This window comes from Dipteris shenzhenensis, chromosome 1 (genome assembly GCF_047967505.1).
Source record: "Dipteris shenzhenensis isolate YYH24624 ecotype China chromosome 1, Dip_SZ_1.0, whole genome shotgun sequence".
NCBI classification, from domain to species: domain Eukaryota; kingdom Viridiplantae; phylum Streptophyta; class Polypodiopsida; order Gleicheniales; family Dipteridaceae; genus Dipteris; species Dipteris shenzhenensis.
The window spans coordinates 70333721-70347233 of record NC_141596.1 but is presented as its reverse complement, the minus strand read 5'-3'; the positions used below and the strand labels follow the sequence as shown (position 1 = coordinate 70347233).

The 13513-nt window shown below is 48.8% G+C and overlaps 1 protein-coding gene across 1 annotated transcript in view; it reads right to left on the bottom strand.

Annotated features, from left to right (window-relative positions):
• Positions 1–13513, bottom strand: part of ISA1 (isoamylase 1) — a 116836-nt gene that overhangs the window by 82204 nt on the left and 21119 nt on the right. Inside the window, exons 2-3 of the mRNA XM_087377892.1 lie at positions 7241–7423; positions 6946–7035 (exon numbers count right to left, since the gene is read on the bottom strand). Coding sequence (XP_087234018.1) covers positions 6946–7035; positions 7241–7423 — 273 coding nt within the window. The remainder of the gene's footprint in view (positions 1–6945; positions 7036–7240; positions 7424–13513) is intronic.

Sequence of the window (13513 nt, the reverse complement as noted above, 5' to 3'; positions counted from 1 at the left end):
GCATGGTCGGACAGTGTCGTCCCTGGAACTATACCCGCCTGACCGCCTTTGCCGATGGCCCAATCACTCACATAAAATCTATCCAGCCTCTCCAGGAGTTTGCCTCCTTCCCTGCGGAAGCCCCACGAAAAGTCCAAGCTCCCGTGCCAGCGTTGGAAGGACGGGTCTCGCCAACTGTCCCTTCCTCCTGTCGCAAAGATAAAAGAGTCCCAAGCTGACTGCTCTGCCTGAGACATACCTGTAAACTCCGGTCCTGTGCCCTGCTGGTCCTCCAAGGTCTCCAGATTGTTGAAGTCACCTCCAACAATCCAGGAATCCATGTCTGGGAGAATCCCTGTAAGTGTCTTCCAGAAGGTGGCTCTACAACGGAGATCTGTGGGAGCATAAATGTTGAGGACTCCAACTCTGGATCCCTCCAGTTCCAGGCCTACCCAAAGGGCACGGCCTGGAATCAGCGTGCCATGACCGAAAACTCCCTGGGCTAGCTGCTCGCCCACGGAGGTACAAACACCACCACTCCGCCCCAGTGCGCCGATCGAGGGCTCCCAATAAGTGTGAGAACGTCCAGGGAGAATCTTCTCGCATCTGCGGGAGTGAGCCGCAGAAAGCTTGTGCTCCTGGAGCAGAAGTACATCCAAACGACCTATCACTGCTGGCTGAAGTTCCTGTCTCAAAATGAGCTTCCTAGGACCACGGGTTCCAGAAGAGTGAAACCCGTTCACATTCCAGGAAACGAGGTGTAGGCTCATGGTGAGGGCTGGGAGGCTGCGAACAGCTGTCTGCTCACGGTCGAAGTCGAAGAAGAAGCTGACATCTCGGAGTGGAGACGCTGACGCTTATGGGAAGGTTTGGAGGGGGAGGCGGGGTCATCCTGCCCGTCCTTCAACACCTTCAGCAAAGGCGAGAGGCCTTTGGTACCATGAACGAAAGCTTTCTCGAGCCAGCTCGAGATCTCTGAGGTGGTCATACCGTAGAAAGCGCGGAGTTTCTGAGGGGTCCAGGCTCTGACATCTTGGGGGAGGGGCCAAGACAGGGGGGCCCTGAGAATCACAATCAGTCTGAAGCGTTTGGCGGCGCAACGCCACCGCAGGCGCACGTCACCCTCGGACCACTAAGTCTCGAGAAGCTGCCCACCGGACGGGCCTATCCAGGAGCAAACCTGAGCATGTGTCTGCTCCCTGAGAGCCTCCCATACCGAGTCGTCTGTCCAGGTCTCGGTGCCGTCGCTAAGGAACGTGAAAGCAAAGCTAGGGCCATCCCTGGGGGCCAAGGCGGCTATCTTCCCATCCGCCCCTTTGCGGAGCAGGAAGATACTGATGTCGAGGCAAGCAGGGAAAGTCCCGAGGTCGGCCACATCCAAGTAGTCCCAGGGGCCAGATCTGTAAAAGTCACGGGGGAGCTCTCTCTCCTGAAGCTGAGGCCCGTCGGAGTCTGCTACTGAGGGGCTAGCGGACAGAGAAGCCTGCTCCGGTGAAGGTGTAGACTCAGGGTGTCCTGCCAGCGGAGGGGGAGGGGGAGGAGGCTGGGGAATAGGCAACACAGACTCCTCAGGGGCGACTAGTGGAGGAGGAGGAGGAGGGGGATCGGGGGGCTGCCCTCGGCTGAGGAATCGTCGGTGCAACTAGATCTGCGGGAGAGCTAAAAGAGGCGGGGGGGGGGGGGGGGGAGGGATGGGGATGCATCTGGAACTGGGGCTGAGAAGGAGGGGGAGAAGACTGAGGAGGACGGGGGGGGGGCTGAAGCTGCGGGTCGGGAGAAGTGGGGTGCAGATGGGGGATGGCCTGGGGCTGAATAGGAAGAGGCTGGGGAGAGGAGGAGAGGGGGACCTGAGTCCGTGGAGGGCTGGCTACCGTCGAAGAAGATGCTCTCCCAGGTCCCTGGGGCGGCTGCCTGTCAGGTCTCTGAGGTGCAACTGCAGGTTGGGTAACCTCAGCCTCTTTGCCTTTATCAGAAATCTTCTTGTTCTTTCCCCTTTTCCTTCTAACCTCAGTCCAGCCGCCAGCTAACTCTGGTCCGGGCTCCGGCTGCCTCTGCTCCTCCTGGCGTGGCTGCCCGGAGGGGGGGGGAGGGGGCGGCGAGGGGGGGGCGGGGGGGGTCGAGAAGAGCTAGCGAAGCGTGGACAAACAGCCGCCAGGTGCCCGAAGCCGTGACACCTCAAACACTGCCCTGGCTGTCCGGTGACTACCATGCTCTAAGTGATGCTGCCGGCATCTGTCACGATCTCGATCACTGTCGGGAGAGTCACAGGATCCGCCACAGCCACACGGACTCGGGGGGCTCCTGCCGTAGTCACCGCATCGGCGAAAGTATCGTGCATAACCCAGCCAAAGTGGGAGCCCAGGTCCCTGACAATCGGCCGTAGCTCAGCAGCAAGACCTGGAAAAACTAGCGTCACTGGATGACGAGGTATACGGAACCGAGCATCAAAATCCACCGCGCTAAATCCGCGGTACCACGGGACTATCATGACAATCTTTCCATCCACAGTCGTGGGGGAGCCAGCAATCAGTTTGCTCGCCGCTTTCACATTGGAGAGTTTGAGCCAGAAGATGCCCCTTCCCATAAGGGCCACCTCCTCAATATGGCCGTCCTCTAGCATGAGGGTGGCAGTCCCTAATGGCTGATCTGGAGGAGGAATGTCCAATGACTCTGCCATAAACAGAGGTAAGGGCAAAGTCATTGGCAACCTCCTGAACCCGAGATGATTGTTGCTCTATCAGGATGACGCGGTAGGCATCTGGAGAGGGAGGGTCCGTCTGGGCCTCCGGTTCCGGGCAAGGGGCCGCCACACCGCCAAGACAAACTGCGAGGCTTCCGATGAGGAAAAGGCTGCCACCCAAAAAAGGGAGGGGGGTAGATGCGGGAGGGTGGAGCTTGGGTGTGGCGGGAAGGATGGAGGGCGGGGGGCGGAGGAAGCGGGATGGGGGGGCAGGAAGCGGAGATGGCGCGGGGTGGAGGAGTGGGGGCGGGGATCGGGGGCGGTGGAGAGGAGGCGGGGACGGAAGCGGGGGCAGGGGAGAGGCGGAGTGGGGCGAGAGGCAAACGGGGGGCGGGTGAAGGAAAAAAAAAAAAAAAAGAGAGAGCGAAGGGACGGGGGAGGCCAAAAAAAAAAAGCGAGCGAAGGGACGGGCGGAGAGCGGGAAGGGGGACGGGAGTAAATGGAGGGGGGGGCGGTGAGGCGAAAGAGGGCGAGGGCGGGGGGCGAGGGGTGGGTGGGCGGAGCGGGAGGCGGGGGGGGGGGGGGGGGGGGGGGGGGGGTGTGTGAGTGCAGCGGAAGCGGGGAGGGATGGAACGGAGGGGCAAGGGGGAGAGACGGAGCGGGGGGGGGGGGGTGTGCGTGGCGAGGGGGGGCGGAGCGAGGCGGGGAGGGTGAGGCGGGGTGAGGGGGTGTGAGTGGAGCGGGAGCGGGGAGGGGTGGAGCGGAGGGGCAAGGGGGAGAGACGGAGCGGGGGGGGGGGGGGTGAGCGTGGCGAGGGTGAGCGGAGGTGCGAGGGGGGGTGAGACGGAGGTGAGCGGGGATGGCGAGGGAGGGGGAGGTAGAGGTACGGAGGGGGAGGGGGAAGCTCGCAGGAGCTTACGGGTTGTCTACTAGGCGACATGGTAATGGAGGCAGAGGGTATGACTTATTCAAATCAAAGCAACCTTACTAAAAATGCTCTGCTTTATTTTTACTGAGCAAATTTGGTTTTGGATGTCCTAATTAATACCTAGCCAAAAGTGTTGGAAATCTAGGGTCAATGCCCCACCTGTGATCCCCCAAATGCAGAGCAGACTGGCTTGACCCCAAACAGCATGTTGGGTCTAGACTGTGCCACATGGGCACATGTGGGGGGGGTGCCCTGTGGGCAACAAACAGGCTGCCACATGGGCAGTAATTATTCATCCTTCTTGGGCAGCAACATGAGCCACCAAAGCTAGCTGTCCTATAAACCTCCATTAGGGCTGTGAATTGCCTGTTATTCGAGCTGGCTGTGGGGCTGAAAGATGCCCAGCCATGGGCCCATTTGAAGGCAGAGAGCTGGTACAAAGCCAACAAAAAGGGCTCCTACATGGCAAGGCCCATACAGATCCTGGGATGGACCTGACAGGTCGTTAGCACCTTGTAACAGGTTGGCGAAGGGTGGAGCCTGGTGGTAGTGTTGCAGCGATGTAGGACCACTAGCAGACTGCCCATGGTAGGGTCAGCTAGCAGCCCTTCCACACGCCACAGACTGAACCGACCAAGCCTGTATATGTTGACTGCTTGACCATATCATCAGTCTCGTCGACCATACCAAAAGGCTACTTAGCCTATAATAGGCCCCAATTGACGGGCCATTCTTTAGTTCAGTTTAGAACCAGCCCTCAGCCAGTATTGGACTTCACAGGGTACATACCTACAGGCAGTAGGACAGTACATGTGTATGCGGGAGCGAGCAGCATGCAAAGTTCATCCTAGAGCAAGCTACTGAAGCCTACGAGAGGTACGTGGTGATCCAAGGGGGGTTCTGCAACAGAGGGCTCAGCAAACAGAGCTTGTGTTGGTGGCATACCTGAGAACTCTTATGCAGACAATTACCCCAAAGCAACCTGCTTAAGTCTCCAATATAACAATTGACAACACTTACCCTAAACTCATATACCTAGATGAATCCAGGAACATTCCCAAACTCATCCTCTAAAAACACAACATAGTGCAGTTTCAATCTCATGATAGTCACTCACAAGGTTGAAAACCATAAACTCCATCATGCATAGCAGGGACTAGCTACTATGACATTCCCACTGACGTCATCAGCGCCCAACAGTGGGTGTAGACCATAGTATAAAAATATGCTCTCACACATACAAATCCACACACCCACACATACTTGAGCATCCATTTATACAAAGTCTTCGTACTGAGTTTCTGTCGGCACTCCGGAGGTGAAGGGCAGACTCAGCCATGATGAAGGCTAGCACTAAAGGAGAAGGCTAATCAAAAGGTAGTCCAAAATCTCTTCATTCAAGCTACAACTGCTTGTGAAGTCTAAACATTTTCATTTTAGTCTCTCCCCAACGAGCATCTAAATCTAAATCTAGCTGATAGGGCAACGCACCATTTAAGATAGAAAGAATTATCACAATACCAGCAGGCCGCAACTTGGACGAAAACTTCACGAGGTGAAATTTGCATGTCCGCTAATATGGCAGAAGCATATACCTAGATGAATCCAGGAACATTCCCAAACTCATCCTCTAAAAACACAACATAGTGCAGTTTCAATCTCATGATAGTCACTCACAAGGTTGAAAACCATAAACTCCATCATGCATAGCAGGGACTAGCTACTATGACATCCCCACTGACGTCATCAGCGCCCAACAGTGGGTGTAGACCATAGTATAAAAATATGCTCTCACACATACAAATCCACACACCCACACATACTTGAGCATCCATTTATACAAAGTCTTCGTACTGAGTTTCTGTCGGCACTCCGGAGGTGAAGGGCAGACTCAGCCATGATGAAGGCTAGCACTAAAGGAGAAGGCTAATCAAAAGGTAGTCCAAAATCTCTTCATTCAAGCTACAACTGCTTGTGAAGTCTAAACATTTTCATTTTAGTCTCTCCCCAACGAGCATCTAAATCTAAATCTAGCTGATAGGGCAACGCACCATTTAAGATAGAAAGAATTATCACATTACCCTAAACTCAGATTGTTGCTTGTTGTTGAAGCAAGTTGGGTACCTCCTAGAAGTACCATTCACTCGTGCCGAACTGCAATTCTAAACCACCATGGTGACCTTCAAGTGCCCATATTCAACTTTTCCCATGGTACTGGCATTGTTCTTAGGTCCTTTGACTAAGCAATATATGCCATCCTCCACCACAAAGTCCAAATCTGTGGACCATTCCACAATGTCCAACATGAACATGGTCACGACTAGGTCTGCAGAGATCACTTCAAGGTTGTTGGGTGTAACTGCTAAAAGAACTTGATAAACTACCACATTTGCTGATTTATCTACTTCCGTTGCCTTCAATTGGTCCTCCTCCTTAGCTTAATCGGCCATCTTCTTCCTACAATCCTTTGCAAGGTCTCTTGGCTTGTCACAGTAAAGCATTTTCTTAACCTCCTTTTCCTGCCTTCACCTTTTGTTGAGTCCCCATTGTCCTTGGAATCCTTCTTTTGTTGTTTCTTTCCTTTGCCCGACTTACTCTTGGCCATGACAGCCCACTCGTCAAAGCCCACTTTGTCATACAACTTCATTTCAGCCTCCTCTCGGGGCAACAATGGGCCTAGTTCTTCAACTCCAGCTCTGCAAGTCATCACCAACCCTCGATAGCTCTTTGGAAGCTTATAATAAGCATCACCAGTCTTTTGCCATGACAAATTTGGGTCGGTTCCAATATTAACTTGGCATCCATTTTGCTCATTTTGAGGGGGGCATTACGATGAGCTATTCTAATTCCTAACCCCTCTTTAGGCTTACCCACCTGCACTAAAAGTGTTTAGCCACCTGTACAATTTGTCAAGTGAAAGTATAATACAAAATCCCAGAAGACGCACTTTGAATAGCTTACAATGAGTGCGAGAAGTTTAGAGCTACTTACCAGCCAAAAATTCCTGTCAATGAGAGGAACCACCCCTAATCCCTCGGTGCGAAGCTATAAAAAGGAGGATTTACATTTACATTGATATCAAGAATCGGTAAATAGATTAGCTAGTTCCTTCAGAATTTCTGTAGATATGACAAGAAATACATTTACATTAATATCTAGTAGGTACTCAAGAATAGTTAGCTAGTTCCTTAAGATACCAAACATACGGCTATCAAACAAGCAAAGCAGCAAGCGTATATTCTAGGACTTCCTCATATCAGAGAAAACACAGAAAGAAAGAGTATCATCTAGTATGAGGGAAAAGCATGCATAGCTCCCATAAGATAGAGTTGCTTTATGGTAGTATTGGTAATAGTACCTCAGTTTCAACAGGAACCATGCCACCCATTTGAGGCCAGCAATTGCCATTACGCCCTGGAACACCATAAAATTCTCTGCTAATGACAGCCTACATTGTCCATGAGAAAAGATGACAACTTTGGAGATTTCTATCATAGTTGAAACAAACAATGGTGGAACCAAACAGTAGTAATATCTTCAATAGCCAAAAGACTGTAAAAGATAAAATAAGTGTCAAGCTGACTTAATAAATAGTCAGTAATTTATTCAGTAAGAGAGTAGGAGATGTACTCTCCAAAGGAGATAGGAAGCACCTTTGCATAAGGATCAATTAAGACGCATCCTGGGTTGTATCGATGGACATTCTCCGGGGAAAAGGGGCCATCCACTCGATAACAATAGAGCAAGCCGTCAACAATGTTTGAAAGAAAAATGTGCCATACATCCCCTGTCCTGTTGTTAACGGGATGAAGTGGAATCTCTCTGCTTACTTGACCCTGCATATTGGGGGAAACCAAAAAAAAAACAATAAATAAATAAACAAATGAAAACATTAGCACCAAAGCTCAGCACAGGTGTGATGATTAAGAGTTGGAATAGATACTGCTGCGGTAACAATGTATCACTCACGTTGTTTTGACATTATACCCAAATCACAGACAGCTCGATTCATTACATGCAGTATGGGCTGGTATAGGCTCTGGAGCAGTCCGTAGGTCCCCAGAAGATTGTGTCAGACTGGAGAATAGCTGCTGTCTGCAGCATAGTGCCTCAGAATCAGCATAGCAGTTACAGGCCTGGCAGGAGGTTGGCACCTGTTACAGACTAGTCAGGTCTGTAAGTACTCTGGTAAGCCTGCCATCTAGTCGGTTGTGGGCCTGGTTGGCTCATTTTGAGTCGGGCATGTTTGGGGGATTCTAGTCCCTCCACCCCTATAAATAGGCAGCTTTTGGCACACTCCAGTCCTATCCCACTAACGCCTATTCCAGACAATACAAGAGGAGTGTGAGCATCTAGACTCTCTATAGATCTCAGCAGACAGTCGCACCTGACTGTGATTTTACCGAGGCTCAAGCTCTCTACTGAATGTTTCTTGCTCTTCTTTGAGGTGTTATCTCACACTTTGTGGATGAATAGACTTTAGTTCTTCACAATCTTCTGCGTAATTTCTCTAAGTGTGGATTCAACATGTGTGTGTACCAACAGAGTGACAGAGAGATCAGTGAGAGGTTATAGGGTTACTTCTTCAGTAGGCCCTCCACTCTAACATGGTATCACAGCCAAAGGTGATACCCTTGTGATATGCTCCAACGAACTTCAGGAAACCCTCCGAGGAGAAGGAGATCCAATACCGTGAGGTGCTGTGATTTCAGTTTTCTGTTTTAGTGTTGTACTCAGTTGAAGGTACATCTGGTCATTCTAAAATGGTTACATATGGCTTCTCGCATGCATATTCCTAGCTTTAGAGAAAGTAGGAAATTTGATGGGACTAACTATCCATCTAAAAGAGAAGCTCATTGCCATTGTTGCAAGGCTCGTTTGGGAGATGAAGGAAAGAACCAAGGTGAAGCCCACAAACGTGACAGATCTAACGAACAACAACCCAAGTCATGACACCAGCAGATCCAATAGAGATTGGACATAAAGAGATGTGGAGACACTCTTTATGATAACCAGAACCACTGCAGATGCCATAGCTTGTGGATACGACGGTACAAGCCTAGAAGGTCTTAAAGGATATTTAGGAAACAACACCACGCATCCTTTCCCCCCACAATCAATTGTCAACTGACAATGGATGATGAGGACAAGATCCATGACCATCTTACTATTGAAGGTTGTGAGGCACCGGTTGGCTGCAATTGCTCACAAAGTGCACTACAAAAGGACAAAAGAGGGAAAAAAAAAGAAAAATGAAACGAGGAGAGAAAAAAATGGAACAAAATGGGGGATTATGCATGCAATTGTTACTTGTTTGTACTGCCACAAGAGGAAGTTTGAGAGAAGTAATATGACACAGATAGTAGTGACAAGGGCTTCCTTGTCAGTAGGGAAAGTCAACAAGGGTAAGACTTAAAAAGGCAAGCCCAAGGATGATAGCGGTTCGAGGGAGAACAAGTCAAAGGATAGTGGGACAAGAAAACTAGGAATTGGGATTGAAAGTGTTTCTACTACAACAAGTTGGGCCACATTGCCAAAGACTCCATAAAGAAGAAAGCCGATCAAAAAAGGAAGGCAACAAATCCAAGAAGAGTCAAAGTCAGATTTAGCAATGTTGCAAAGGAGGAGCTCTTTCTAGTCATAAAGCAATCCTCCGCTCATGTAGTAAGTGATTCAAGGTACTACAGCCCACACACCCGGATTGGACAAGGATTGTTGGAGATAGCAAGAAGTGCTCAGTCGAAGGAATTGGGAGCATTCCATTCACCATGTATTCACAAGAGAAAAAGGTACTTTCGAATGTTCTCTATGTACTATGCAAGAATCTGATTTCTGCTAGCCAGATCACAAAGAACAAGATGAAGGTGGAATCCGAGGATGGAGAAGTCCTATTCCAAAGCTGGGTATTATCTTACTTTTATTGATGATTTCAGTAGGATGACATGAGTCTATTGCATACCAAAGAAATCTTGCATTCCACCAGTTCAAGAAATGGAAAGCTAGAGCCAAAAAAGAAAGTCAAAGCATTCCAAACCAACAGAAGGGGAGAGTTCACTTCAGACGCTTTCAGCTCGCAGAGGTAAGGAAGCAGCCCGCGGGGGTGAGGGAGCAGGCTAGCATAGGCTAGTGGGAGTTGGCGGAGCAGGCTGGAGAGGTTGGTGGAGCTGGACGGGCTGAGCAGAGAGGCTAGGCTAGGCGGAGAGGCTGAGCGGAGCGGAGAGGCGGAGCGGGGAGGCGGAGCGGGGAGGCTAGGCTGACCTTCAAATCCTCACCATTGACATTAGAATACTGTGGCTAAGAAGAGAGGATCTGCAAGCTGTGCAGAAGAGCATTGGTAGAGGTCAAAGCTCATATACCATTCTATTGCTGGAACTATGAGCAAATTTCAATAGAAGTTGATAAATAAGAAATGAGTACCCAATTACTGATTTCCAGTTCACGGTGGATGAGGCCAGGGCCAAATTTGAATGCATTAACGATTATGTTAACAAGTGACACAAAATAGGTGACGACAAGGTGGGAATGTACATGCCTTTTCCGCTGGAAACAAAGTTTGCAGAAGCATACATGGAAGTTTAGGTAGAACAAAGCAAGAGGCAGCTATATAAAGCAAGGCTATAAGGAAATGGTGTGCAATGGAGTTATCCCAAAGGGGTCTATTCCATCCAAGTACTAGTTGGAGTGTCACTAACCCACCTGTGAGCCCCCATATGAAAGGGACAAGGGGTCAGGTCACTGTAGGTAGGGAGCGTACCTGGACAAATAGATTGTGCATGGTCTCCAGCAAGTGTGAAGGACCGGCGAAACAGCTGCAAGGACACATGGACTATTTGTCTGGCTATCTGCAAGAAATACAGCAGGTATGGTGCAGTGCCAGATCATTTTTACAGCCCGGGCAATAGGCACCTGCAACAAGAAGAAAATCCAGCAAAATAGGTTGGGTTTTGTAGCAGAAAAACTCGGGCCAAGATCGCAAGCACTCGTTAGCTGGCCTCTCGCTCACGACCTCTCCTTACGCCGGCTACCTTCCTCGTTTTTCTCCCCCGTGATCCTCCATTGCCATCCTTTGCTTGCTCCAAGGCTTCTCCAGCCTTCCTTACCAAAATGGGGCTGCATGGGCTTGCCACGTGGAGCCCATGGCTTGGGTTGCCCCTGGGGCCTCTTTAAAGGCCAACCAATGACCAACTTGAAGCCTAAGGTTTTTGGTCCCCTTTTGGCCCTAAGCCCTTCAGTTGCCCCTGAGGCACAATTGCCTAGGGGAAACTTGCACACCCACATCCTGCGACCTCACCATTTGATTACCGGGGTCGAGGCCACATGTGAGCATCAAACTCACCACCTCGTGACATACCCCTCTTTTCAAACCTGGCAAGTGTCCTCGATTGCATCTGAATGTTACAAGGATATGCAATAACTGAAATACATGTGAATATACCATCATAAAAGCATGTATTACCATTGAAGACAGCATATATGATTGTTCAGAACCTAGGATAACAATCCATATAAACTACAAAAACCAACTCATAGTGACTAGTACACTAATCATAGAAGTCCCAAGGCAGATATACTGTCAGCCAGCATTACCTCCGGTGAAAGAAACAATGTCACCAAGCAACCTCTAGATATGTGAGCCTGTCTGTAACATAGAGACAGAGGTACTACCCCTCTCTTGAGCATCAGGAAATGCTCCAACCTATGCTCTACTGAGCCTGAAGGGGCCTCAACCAAGGTCGGCTCAAGCTGAAAAGCATCTAGATAGAGCTGTAATAACTGAGGTGTCTTTGCCGGATCACCCTCTTCTAACCACTTTGCATGTAATGGAGAATAATTTCTGAATTTTACCAAGTAGCGACGGGAAACTCTACTGCTGATCTTCCTTTCCTTATGTGCCAAAATCTGCTCTGGAACTAGGCTCTCATCCAATTCCTCAACCTTTGGTTGCATCTCATCAGGCATATCCTCTGGCACATCACTCTTGAAAGGTTTAAAGAGACTCACACGGAAAGCATTGTGAATCTTCCAGTGATCCGGTAGCTTTAACCTGTAAGCTACATCACTTAGTTCTCTAAAATCTGAAAAGGCCCATAATATCTCATGGTGAGTTTGGGAAGCAACTGGTCTTTGCCCCTTTTCTTTTTCAACCTTGCCTTTTCAAAGCGCAAAAGAACCCAATCACCTTCATTAACTATCAATTCATGATGGTGACGATCAGCTGCCTTCTTTTGCTTTGCCTGAGTCTTTTTGGAGAGTTTGCTTCACCTTCATATATGCCACATCCATGCTTTCAACATACCTATCAGCTTCAAAAAAAAAAAAATTTGTATGCAAGCTAGGTGGAACTTTCCTGCCTCCTTCCACTATTTCAAAAGGAGTTTTCCCAATGGAAGTATGCACAGTAATGTTGTAAGCAAATTCTACTAAGGGTAGAAATTGCTCCCATTGTGTCTTATGCTCAGACACGTAGCATTTCGGCAAATCAAGAGTAGTCAAATTAGCCTCTTCGGACTGCCCAACTGACTGAGGATGGGAAGAAGATGAAAATCTCAGCAGAGTACCCATATTTTCGAAGAGCCCTCTCCAAAAGAGACACCTCATGCGCGGTTCTTTGTCACTTACGATAGATTGAGGCATCCCATGGTATTTGAAAATGTTCTGCATGAACGACTTTGCCATATGATCCGTTGTTATTTTCTTCCTTACTGGAATGAAGTGTGCCTGCTTACTAAACTGGCATATAATAGTCCAAAGACCCCATCATTCCCCGTAGGCGTCCTAGGAAGATCAAATATAAAAGCCATGGGAATGCTCTCCCACGGCCTATCTGGGATTGGCAATGGCTGCAACAATCCAGGTGTCTTCTACCTGTCAAACTTGACCTTCTGGCATCTAGATGATGCATGTTCTAACAAAAGCATCCACATTCCGCCTCAAAGCTGGCGAATAAAAAAAGTGTTCCACTGCTTTAACCATAGCATCAATGCCTCTATGTCCTGCATAAAGTGGAGCATGACTTTCTATTATAACCTTTGACCTTAGTAGCTGCTTTGTGACACAAAGGCGTCCATGCATCATGATGAAGCCATCTCTGAGAGTATAATGGTCATGCTGCTTATTATTACATAGCTGGTCATAAATCCGTGAAAAACCCTCATCTTGTGCATACTGATCCTTCATTGCATCCAACTCACTGTGGTAAGCAATGGTTACTGCAGAAACCTGAGGCTTCCTTGACAATGCATCGGCCACCACATTTTTTTAACCTTCCACATGCACTATCTGAAAGTGAAATATGGATAAGAAATTGACTCATCGCAAATGCTTCTCAAATAACTTCGTCTGAGTGAGGAAATATCTCAAAGATTGATGATCCGTCTGCACTGTGAAATCAGCCCCAAGCAAACAGTGCTTCCATGTAGCAAGGGCATGAATTACAGCCAGCAATTCCTTCTCATAAATGCCCAGATGTCTCTCATCATCTTGCAAAATTCTACTCTCATAGGCCACTACCCGTCCTTCCTACATAATGACTACTCCCAGGCCATTCTTTCCACATGCATCAGCTTGGACGTGAAAAGCTTTCCGAAGATCTGGTAAGATCAATACTCGGTCCGTGGTAAGCTTTTCTTTTAGCATCTCAAATGCTGCAATTTTTTTTTCATCCGACACAAAGAATGCTCCCTTTCCTTTTTGCAAGCAAACGGATGTAACAAGCTCTCAAGGGATTCCTCAGGTAGTTTTCTCTCCTTCAACCTTTAAGAAAGCATATACCTAGATGAATCCAGGAACATTCCCAAACTCATCCTGTAAAAACACATATACCTAGATGACTCCAGGAACATTCCCAAACTCATCCTCTAAAAACACAACATAGTGCAGTTTCGATCTCATGATAGTCCCTCACAAGGTTGAAAACCATAAACTCC